The sequence below is a fragment of the Scyliorhinus canicula genome, chromosome 2, assembly GCF_902713615.1.
Source record: "Scyliorhinus canicula chromosome 2, sScyCan1.1, whole genome shotgun sequence".
Classification (NCBI taxonomy): Eukaryota; Metazoa; Chordata; class Chondrichthyes; order Carcharhiniformes; family Scyliorhinidae; genus Scyliorhinus; species Scyliorhinus canicula.
In genome coordinates this window covers 207,675,882-207,687,643 of record NC_052147.1, presented here as the reverse complement: position 1 = coordinate 207,687,643, position 11,762 = coordinate 207,675,882, and the positions used below count along the sequence as shown (strand labels likewise).

The 11,762-nt window shown below is 45.5% G+C and overlaps 1 protein-coding gene across 4 annotated transcripts in view; it reads right to left on the bottom strand.

The window, feature by feature from the left end:
• Positions 1–11,560, bottom strand: part of klhl23 (kelch-like family member 23) — a 16,980-nt gene extending 5,420 nt beyond the window's left edge. For 3 of the 4 annotated variants that reach the window (XM_038789464.1, XM_038789460.1, XM_038789463.1), the window contains exons 1-2: positions 11,130–11,560; positions 2,576–3,808 (exon numbers count right to left, since the gene is read on the bottom strand). In XM_038789464.1, coding sequence (XP_038645392.1) covers positions 2,576–3,806 — 1,231 coding nt within the window. In that variant the 5' untranslated portion in view covers positions 3,807–3,808; positions 11,130–11,560. Of the gene's footprint in view, positions 1–2,575; positions 3,809–11,053 lie in introns of all 4 variants that reach the window. The other variant, XM_038789462.1, reaches the window with a different exon arrangement.
• Positions 11,561–11,762: the final 202 nt, after the last annotated feature.

The window sequence follows — 11,762 nt, the reverse complement described above, 5'->3', positions numbered from 1 at the left end:
CCCTCAGTCTCCCACTCCCCCCTCAGTCTCCCACTTCCCCCTCCGTCTCCCACACTCCCCCCCTCCGTCTCCCACTCCCCCCTCAGTCTCCCACACTCTCCCCCTCCATCTCCCACTTCCCCCCTCAGTCTCCGACTCCCCCCTCAGTCTCCCACACTCCCCCCTCCGTCTCCCACTCCCCCCCTCAGTCTCTCCCACTCCCCCCTCCGACTCCCACACTCCCCCCTCCGTCTCCCACACTCCCCCCTCAGTCTCCCACACTCCCCCCTCAGTCTCCCACACTCCCCCCTCAGTCTCCCACACTCCCCCCTCAGTCTCCCCACACTCCCCCCTCAGTCTCCCACACTCCCCCCTCCGTATCCCCCACTCCCCCCCTCCGTCTCCCCCACAGTCTCCCACACTCCCCCTTCAGTCTCCCACCTCCCCCCTCAGTCTCCCACACTCCCCCCTCCGTATCCCCCACTCCCCCCCTCCGTCTCCCCCACAGTCTCCCACACTCCCCCCTCCGTCTCCCACACTCCCCCCCTCAGTCTCCCACACTCCCCCCTCCGTCTCCCACACTCCCCCCTCAGTCTCCCACACTCCCCCCTCCGTCTCCCACTTCCCCCCTCAGTCTCCCACTCCCCCCTCAGTCTCCCACACTCCCCCCCTCAGTCTCCCACACTACCCCCCTCCGTCTCCCACCCCCCCCCCCCCACCCCCCACCCCGCTCTGGACCCCCTCCCGTTCTCGGGGATGCCTTCCCCATTGTGGCTAGACTCCAGCAGTGCGCTGAGCGGTGCGCTGAGCGGTGCGCTCACCTCCTCGAAGCTCTCGTCAGCCAGCACGACTGGTTGACGAACTTGAAAAGCAGGTGTGTTGGCCGGCGTGAAAACATTGCGTGATGTCGTCGGGACTTCGGCCCATCCGGAATAGCGGGGGGCCAAAAAGTCGGGCTTCTGGTCATGTCGGGGGTTCTGTCGAGGCCTTTGCCGGGAATGCCGACGTGTTGTTTGTGCGGGGTTCGGAGAATAGCGGGAGGGCGTCGGACCGGCGTCGCCGTGAAAATCGGCGCGGCCCGCTATTCTCCAAACCGGCATGAGAGCGGAGAATCGCGCCCCTGATTTCTTAATGGAAGGTCTTTGCTGAGGACCTTTCCCAGATCTCAAACATGATGAGTAAACAGATTATCTGTGTTTAGACGCTATCATTTTCCAGCTGAATATTGTTATTCATCCCTTCTGCCATGTGGAGGAGCATGCAATTGAAGAGTAGAAAGCTGATGTTGCTCCTGCTGCTACTGGAGCTGTTCACAGTGATGTAGCACTGCTCCTGTCTTTCAGGAGGGGGAAGATAGAGCTGTACTAATCGCTCCGGCAGTGTGTTGAAGGCTAGCATCAGGGACGTGCAGTTAAAAGCGAGTGAAGTGCTAGACAGATGATGTACCTTCCGAGAAGTTGGAAGTCATCTATTAAGTAACGGTAACACTCTCTCAGAACAGAGGTTCTTTCAATAGCATTCTCTTACCTGGCCTTGGCTGGAGCTCTCAGTGAACCTGATCAAAGCTTTCCCAGCTTGTCAGTTTTTCTCAAGAACCTCTACCAGCTATGCACTCATCCAGGCGAGGTGCAGACAAAACATGTAAGCTGTGCACTTACAGGTAAGAAAGAATTCATGGTTAAAAATGTGCTTAATTGGGCGGCACGGTAGCGCAGTGGTTAGCACCTCTGCCTATGGCACTGAGGACCTGGGTTCGAACCCAGCCTCAGGTCACTGTGTGTGGAGTTTTCACATTCTCTCCGTGTCTGCGTGGGTCTCACCTCCACAACCGAAAGATGTGCAGGGTAGATGAATTGGCCATGCTAAATTGCCCCTTAATTGATAAAACAAAATAATTGGGTACTCTAAATATATTTTTTAAAAATGCTCTCAATTGCCTTTTTAATTGATTGCTTTCCTGCCAGAGTGAAGGAACTTCCTCCTTGTTGGACTTGGAACCCACGCTGGTGAAAGCCAAAAGTAGGGAAATGATCCAACCTGAATATCAGTGACTTTAACACATGTAAAGGATTCTGCCTCCATTTGGCTTGAAAAATCCTTCCCATTATTACTTAGTCACATTATTCAAATACTAACATGATGCTTGAAGATGGAAGGAGCCAGATTTTATCTTCCATTGACTTCAGTAGAGTATACCATCAGGTTAGTTTATAAAATAGGCTCCCATCCGATAAACTGCCAATCCCACTGGGTGGGATTGGTTAAGATTTTTTTTTTTTAAATTTAGATTAGCCAATTATTTTTTCCAATTAAGGGGCAATTTAGCGTGGCCAATCCACCTACTCTGTACATTTTTGGGTTGTGGGGGCGAAACCCACACAGACACGGGGAGAACGTGCAAACTCCACACGGACAGTGACCCAGAGCCGGGATCGAACCTGGGACCTCAGCGCCGTGAGGCGGTTGTGCTAACCACTAGGCCACCGTGCTGCCCTGGGATTGGTTAAGATGATGGCTATCATGTCAGATTATTCCAAAATTTCAGTCAGAAACAATTTAGGGTTTATATCCACTGATAGTGAAATTTGTTACATACCCTTTAGCATGCTTACAATCGAAATCCAGGCCTTTTTCAAAGGATCATAAAACTCAGCATCTCGTGCTGGAGCTCCGCCTCTGTAACCGCCCATCACATAGATGCATCCATGCATCACCACTGAGCAGTGATAGTAACGAGCATTCAACATTGAGCTCCCTTCTGTCCAGTTATCCATTTCAGAATTATAAATCCACACTGTGTCCAGGGCCTCCAGGCTATCTGAACTGTAACCACCTGTTACATAAATGTTTGGTCCCAAAACAGCAACACTGTAACTTTCTCTTTTGTGATCAGGCATTCGTGAACCCTGTGTCCATAAATCGGTCAATGGATTCCAAATGTGGACCTCTGAAAGTGGATGCCAGTAATAGCCACCAACTATATACATAGCATACGTTGACTTTTTGCAGAGCTGTGACTTCATGTTATCACTTTCATTTGGTTTTAGAACATGGTATTTCAAAGAATGCATCTTAACATCACTTGAGAGAAGGCGCCGCCCATTCAACTCAAGTGCTGTTCTGAGGTACAATTCATCCAAATCAACTTGAACGTATTTTAATAATTCCTCCAAACAGTTAATTCTATTTTTCACATCGTATGCAATCCACCTAGTAATGGCTTCCAGAAGTATTCCCTGTTTCCACACATTAAGGTTGTCCCTGGACAGAATAAAGAGGAGTTTGTCCTTGCTGATGTCTGAAAATTCATCTTGCCTTGAAACATCTTCAAACCTAGAGAGGATCATTCTTCGAGACTCTTTCTCTAAGTCTTTACAAACATGGAATTCTCCAAAAGAATGCATTCCTAGACAGTTGTCAATATTTAGATGCCTGATCAAAAAGTTTTCACATGCCTTTTTAACCGATATAAATTGTAGGAGATCTGCAGTCTCCAACAGGCTTTGGACATTTTTTTCTGTTATGAACACCTCTGATGTGTATACGTATCTTATAAGAGCATCCAAGATGTTGTCATCAATATTAGGAATTTTAATAATCCTTGTGGCTTTTTCTCGCATATCTGCTGTGAACATTGCTTTGAAATAAGTGCTGCAAGCTGCCAAAGCAACTTTGTGACAGTGAAATAGTTGTCCTGAGGAACATTCCAAAGTAATGTCAGTGAATAATTCATTCCAATAGAATTCTTTAAAAGCTTCAAGAAATTCAACAGAATGATTTGTATCCTTAAATTCATAAGTATATTGTTCACATTCTTTCACAGCCATATCTGTAAAAAACAAAAATACTGTTATTCTCATAATTATCTTTGACAGCCTGAAGTGAATATATTTAGTCAGCTCATATTTCATTTCCAAGATGATGCAAAGAAGTCATCAGTACAACCACCATATGACACATACTCATCAATAGCAAGCTCAACTGATACTCAGTTTGGTCCCCAGATGTTGGACAGGCATGGGCACAAGTCGAATTACAGATGCCTTCAGAATCAAGGCAGCATTTCACAAAGTATGGCATTAGGGAGCTAAAATTCATTGTGGTGATGGGTGGTGAGGAAGTGGGATTATCAATGGAAAAATACTAAGTTGCTAAAATCATACTTAACAAGGAAGGTTATTATGATTGTCCAGAACTGCACAGTCAGAATTCCTCCAGTTTTACTAATGACATTATTGTGGGAAAGTTTTCTGGTGCTGTTGGAGGGTGGGAGGATTGGGGAGAGGGGGGGATAAACCATTTGGCAGGGGGGGGTGGGTTACAGTGTGGAGGTACATTGTGGGGTGATGCATAGCCAAATATAGACGAAAAACCAAGTCAATCTGGAAGGCAGAACAAAGCGAGAATGTTAAGGCACAGGAGAATATGGCAAGGCAGGATGGCATTTATTTTAATGCAAGGAGTCTTATGGGTAAGGCCGATGAACTGAGGGCATTGATTAACACGTGGGAGTATGGTGTTACTGCTATCACAGAGACATGGTTGAGAGAAGGGCAGGACTGGCAGCTCAATGTTCTGGGGTATAGAATCTTCAGGCGTGGAGAGTCGGGGTGGCATAAAAGGGTGTTGATCAGTTACTGCAATTACAGCAGTGAGGACGGATGATATCTTAGCAGGAACCTCAACTGAGGCCATATGGATAGAACTTAAAAACAAAAAAGGGGCAATCACGTTGCAGGGAGTGTACTATAGACCCCAGTCAGTCACAGAGAGATAGAACAGCAGATATGGCGGCAAATTTCAAAGAGGTGTAGAAACAATAAGGTAATAACAGAAGGGGATTTCAACTTCACCAATATTCATACAATCATAGAATCCCTACAGTGCAGAAGGAGGCCATTCAGCCCAAACGGGTCTACACAGACCCTCTGAAAGACCACCCGAACTAGGGCCACTCCCACACCCTATCCCTGTAACCCCATAACCCCACCTAACTTTTGCATACTATGGGCAATTTAACAGGCCCAATCCAACTAACCCGCACATCTTTGTACTCTGGGAGGAAACTGGAGTACCCGGAGGAAATCCACGCAGACACGGTTAGCATGTACAAACTCCACACAAACAGTCATCCAATGGCGGAATTGAACCTAGGTCTCTGGTGCTGTGAGGCAGCAGTGCTAACTACTGTGCCACCGTCCAACCCTTTAATTGGGATAGGCAAAGTGTGAGAGGCTTAGAGAGGGCAAAATTCTTAACGGCATCCAGGAGAGCTTTATGAGCCAGCACATAGAAAGTTTTACAAGAAAGGAAGTGGTATTTAAAACAGTGGATGACCTACTAGAGCATGGAAAGTGCGGGGTGGAGGGGGGTATTTAAAAAAAGAAATTAGGAGAGTGAAGAGAGGGCTGGTTTAGCACAGTGGGCTAAGACAGCTGGCTTGTAATGCAGAACAAGACTAGCAGTGCGGGTTCAATTCCCGTCCCAGCCTCCCCGAACAGGCACTGGAATGTGGTGACTAGGGGCTTTTCACAGTAACTTCATTGAAGCCTACTTGTGACAATAAGCAATTATTATTATTATTATTAAAAAACTGGTGGGAAAAGTAAAGGATTTTCCCAGGATGTTTTATACGTATATGGAGGGCAAGAGGGTAACCAAGGAATGAGAAGGGTCCATTAGGGACCAAAGTGTGGAGCTAAAAGATTTAGGTGAGGTTGTAAATTAGTATGTTGCATCTGTGTTCACTATGGAGAATGACATTGTAGGTATAGAAAGCAGGGAGGGTGACTGTGATATAATTGAACAGATTAGCATTGAGAGGGAGGAGTTGTTAGCAGTTTTAATGGGTTTAAAAGTAGATAAATCCCCAGGGTCAGATGAAATGTATTCCAGGCTGCTTTGTGAGGCAAAAGAGGAGATTTCAGGGCTCTAATGCTAACTTTCCAATTCTCTCTGGCCACAGGTTAGGTGTCAGAAGACTGGAGGGTAGCTTATGTGGTACCATTATGGGGCAGCATGATGGCACAATGGTTAGCACTGCTGCCTATGTGGTTGAGGGCCCGGGTTCGATCTCAGCCCCAGGTCACTGTCTGTGTGGAGTTTGTACATTCTCCCAGTGTCTGTGTGGGATTAACCCCCACAACCCAAAAAATGAGCAGGTTAGGTTGATTGGCCGCACTAAATTGCACCTTAATTGGAAATAAATAATTGGCTACTCTAAATTTTTTTTAAAATGTGGAAGTAGGGCAAAAAATAGGTCATTACAGACCAGTGAGTCTAATATCAGTGGTAGGGAAAATTTTGGAAAACATTCCGAGGGATAGAATTTTAAAAAAATTTAGAGTACCCAATTTTTTTTTCCAATTAAGGGGTAATTTTAGCTTGGCCAATCCACATCTATATATTGTGGGGGTGAAATCCATGCAAACACGGGGCGAATGTTCAAACTCCACATGTACAGTGACCCAGAGCTGGGATCGAACCTGGGACCTCAGCAGCATGAGTCAGTAGTGCTAACCACTGTGCCACATGGTCCCTCTGAGGGATAGACTTAATCTCTATTGGAGAGGCAAGGCAAGGATTAATCAAGGAGAGTCAGCATAGCTTTGTCAGGGGGAGATCATGTCTAACATATTTGACTGAATTTTTCAGGGAGGTGACTAAGTGCGTAGATGAGGGCGGTGCAGTTGATGTAGTCTACACGGACCTCAGTAAGGCTTTTGACAAGGTCCAGCATGGGAGACTGATCAAGAAGGTAAGAGCCCATGGGATCCAGGGCAATTTGGCAAATTGGATCCAAAATTGTCTTAGTGGCAGGAAGCAGAGGGTGATGGTCAATGGTCATTTTTGTGACTAGGAGCTTGTGTCCAGTGGCATACTGCAGCAACCAGTGCTGGATCCCTTGTTGTACATTCAAAGATGGTAGGAAAATTGGTGGTGCAGTAAGTAGCGATGAGGAAAGCCTTCGATTACAGGATGTTATAAACGGGATGGTCTTAGAATGTAGAACGTACAGTGCAGAAGGAGGCCATTCTGCCCATTGAGTCTGCACCGACCCATTAAGCCCTCACTTCTACCCTATCCCCGTAACCCAATAACCTCTCCTAACCTTTTTTCTTTTGGTCACTAAGGGCAATTTATCATGACCAATCCACCTAATCTTCACGTCTTTGGACTGTGGGAGGAAACCGGAGCACCCGGAGGAAACCCATGCAGACACGGAGAGAACGTGCAGACTCCGCACAGACAGTGACCCAGCCGGGAATTGAATCTGGGACCCTGGCGCTGTGAAGCCACAGTGCTAGCCACTTGTGCTATGCCCAGTGGGCAGCACAGTGGCAAATGGAATTTAACCCTGAAAAGTGTGAGGTAATGCATTTTGGGAGGACGAATAAGGCAAGGGAATACACAATGAATGATAGGACACTAAGGAGTAAAGAGGAAGAGGGACCTTTGGGTGCATGTCCTGAGATCCCTTAAAGCAGCTGGACAAGTAAATGAGGCAGTTTAGAAGGCATATGTGATACTTGCCTTTGTTCGCCGAGGCGTGGCATATAAGAGCAGAGAGGTGATGATGGAGCTGTATACAACAATTGTTAGGCCACAGCTAGAGTACTGTGTGAGTTCTGGTCATCACTATAAGAATGGTGTGATTGCACTCGGGAGGTTGCAGAGGAGATTCACCAAAATGTTGCTGGGGCTGGAGCATTTCAGTTATGAAGAGAGGCTGGTTATGCTGGGATTGTGCTCCTTAGAGCAGAGAAGGCTGAAGGGGATCTGGTTGTGTTGCACAAAATTATGAGGGACGTAGATATAGGGTAGATAGAAAGAAACTTTTCCCCTTGGTAAAGGGGTCAATAGACAGGGAGCGTAGCTTTAAGGTAAGGAGCAAGAGATTTAGAAGAGATTTGAGGGAAAACACTTACATCCAGAGGGTGGTGAGAATCTGGGAACTCACTGCCTGAGAGGGTGGTCAAGGCGGGAATCTTTACATCATTTAAGAAATATTTAGATGAGCCCTTGAAATGCCATAGCATATAAAGTGATGGGCCAAGTGCTGGAAAAAGAGATTAGAATAGACAGGTGCTAGATGGCCAAAGCAGGCATGATGGGTCAAAGGGCCTCTTGCTGTGCCGTAAAACTCCATGACTCTATTCCCTCTTTAATAAATTGGGAAGATTCTATAGTATTCAGCTCTGCTCACAACAATGAAGCATTCTGCGCAAACCTGCATCAGAACCGAGACAACATCTAGAATTGTACTGTTAAGTTAAAATAAGGTAACATTTTCCCCACATTATATTATGAATAAAGGAGGTAACCTTCCTTAAATTGGCTTGGTCCAGAAGGGCCGTGCACAAAAGGAAAAAAAGCAAATGTCAGGAGGATTTTCTTTTCACAGAGGACCATTGCCTTTGGAATAGATTGCTGGCTCATGTAGGGGATGCAAATGTTCAAAGGCATCTTCATTATGATTTCTTATGGGTTCCACCTATCATCTCTTCTGTGCCTACATGCACATAGTAAGAAGTCTTACAACACCAGGTTAAAGTCCAACAGGTTTGTTTCAAACACGAGCTTTCGGAGCACGGCTCCTTCTTCAGGTGAATCACCTGAAGAAGGAGCCGTGCTCCGAAAGCTCGTGTTTGAAACAAACCTGTTGGACTTTAACCTGGTGTTGTAAGACTTCTTACTGTGCTCACCCCAGTCCAACGCCGGCATCTCCACATCATACATGCACATAGAGGACTTACCCACCCTCATATTCGTTCCGCTGGCTAGAATTTCGTAGGATCGGTTGTCAGCCTATCACCACTTTGGCCAGCAAGTTCAGCAAGTGGGACTCGAACCCAGTTCAACCAGCTCAGAGGCAAGGACACTACCCATTGCGCCGCTAGTCTCCCCAACTCAGTCAGCCTTGTGGAGCTTTTAAATATATTGGTTTCTTTATTAAGTAAAGTAGGACTGGAATAAGGTTAAATCAACAATCATATTTAGACAATGTTACTTCCATCCCACTTAATCAGACTAGGTCCTCGCAGAGAGATAATTCTATATCTAAACAAGAGACAAAGCAATTCTGAAATGAAAACACAGAAAGCGCTGATGGGGAAAAATCAAAAGGTCTGGCAGCATCTGTGAAGAGAAAAACAGAGTTGAGGTTTCGAGTCCAATATGACTCTTTAAAACTTTGTCAGTTCTGGAAAATGTACTTTTTTGTGTCATAATCACAGGTGTTTACAACACAGAAAAGGCCATTCAGCCAATCGCGTCTGCGCCGGTCAAAAATAACCACCTGGCAGCACGGTGACGCAGTAGTTAGCACTGCTGCCTCAAGGCGCCGAGGTCCCAGGTTCGATCCCGTCCCTGGGTCACTGTCTGTGTGGAGTTTGCACATTCTCCCCGTGTTTGCGTGGTTTCCGCCCCCACAATCCAAAGATGTGCAGGCTAGGTGGATTGGCCACGATAAATTGCCCCTTAATTGGAAAAAATGAATTGAGTACTCTAAAAAAAAATTTTAAATATTGTAAATTAAAAAAAAATAACTATTGTAATCCCATTTTCCAACACTTGGCCCATAACCTTGTACGCCTCGGCATTGCAAGTGCCGTTCTAAATACTTCTTAAATGTTACGAGCGTTTGTGTCTCCGCCACCCTTTCAGGCAGCGAATTCCGAAGGTCCTCATATCCCCCCTAAACCTCCTGCCCCGAACCTTAAATAAAATCTTCAGCCTGATGTGTCCAAAATGAAAAATTGTGCCGTTCTCCAGTGAAGTCTTCCTGAACTTTTTCACCAGCTTCAAAAGCTCAATCCTCAACTAAATAAAATGCTGGTCAGTTATAGCTTAGAATTGTACTGTTGTCAATTTTCATAGAACATACAGTGCAGAAGGAGGCCATTCGGCCCATCGAGTATACACCGACCTACTTAAGCCCTCACTTCCATCCTATCTCCGTAACCCAATAACCCCTCCTAACCTTTTTGGTCACTATGGGCAATTTAGAATGGCCAATCCACCTAACTTGCACGTCTTTGGACTGTGGGAAGAAACCGGGGCACCCGGAGGAAACCCATGCAGACACGAAGAGAAGCATCTCATTTGCATTTCAACGTGCAGACTCCGCACAGACAGTGACCCAGCGGGGAATCGAACCTGGGATCCTGGTGCTGTGAAGCCACAGTGCTAGCCACTTGTGCTACCGTGCTGCCCAAAACAGATTTCAAAACAATAGCCAGTATGAATGATTAACTAAATATTACATCTGGCCACAAACTGGTTTTACTACCACAACAAATGTGTGTGTGTGGGGGGGGGGGGGGGGGGTTGAAGACGCATTTTATTTTATTAAATCTCATCCTTAAAAGCTACAAAGCCAATGCGCAGACTGGACAGGGCAAACCCCTATTTCCATCTCATTGCCCTCTCCAAAAAATAAACAATTCAAACCCAAATTGAAGCCAATTCATGGTCTCCACAAGAGAGACACACAAGATTCAGGCTGACAAGAACAGGCACCGCATCTCATCCCGGCACTCATCTGACCCCCCATCTGAGCCAAAGGCCGAGAACCGAATTTTTTTTTGAAGATGCTTAAAGTAGCTTTTCAATTCTTATATATATGGGTAATAAGATGATTGTGATAAAAGCATTATTGAAAGGTTTTAATTATGCGATCTTTTCAGGAATCCCCTGTAAATAACCCTTTTATCTACTGACGAGCTTTAGTGCCAAGAGCTTGTGAAGATATGTGTTCCTAATATAACTGTTGGCGTTTGTGCTAAATATATTCCCTAATATCCCATTACATTGGCCTTTTTCGGGTTAATCGGTATATGATAACAACATCATTAGTTTCCTGAATGTTCTGAATAATATTTTATGTCAATATTTTATGTTTTCCAAAAATAATGATTTCGGTTCATAAGCTTAATTGTAGCTATTGTTCGGACAGAAAACGGAGTTAGTTGTTTATAAATAGCCACTAAGCAGGCAGTGGACGTACACAAAGACATTTGGGTCGATCTTCAAAACTCAGTACCCATACATAGGAAGCAATAACTAAGTATACCTTTCGAATGATTATTTTCACCACCACACAGAGGTAAACATTTCCAGAAAGTATTGTTTGCAGATCTTCCACTTACCGGATGGAATACACTGAATGGTTGTGGGGGGCTGGGCAGCAGATGGGGTCTGTTTAATCCAGTGTACTCGAGGGCTCCAGCCCTATTTTGGAATAGCAGACAGTTGAGCTGATCAGCTGCCACAGTTCACTGAGAGCAGGCAGCTAAGAATATTCAAAAAAAATATCCCAGGGAACGAATCTGCATTTTGGGAGAGTTTGATGACGGATAATAAAGCATCTTTAACCAGTTAAAAATGCATGCAAATCAAGATGTGCTGTGAAGTCCTATTTGTTTTATAACGTTAGGTTTTCTGTAATACTGTATCTAGGTGCATGAAATGGAGTTTGAGTTGGTTTTAACAGTAGCATTGTGGAATTTAGGGAAAGCATATTCCCTCAGATCATATTGCAATAATGGATTGTCATTTTGTAAACCGGCACTGCACCAATCCGGCTTGTTGATTCCAAAACAGATTATACTCAATGTCTGCTGGGGAAAATATTACTTTTAAAAATAAATTTAGAGTACCTAATTCTTTTTTCCAATTGAGGGGCAATTTAGTGTGGCCAATCCACCTACCCTGCACATCTTTGGGTTGTGGGGGTGAGACCCACGCAGACACGGGGAGAATGTGCTAACTCCACACGGGCA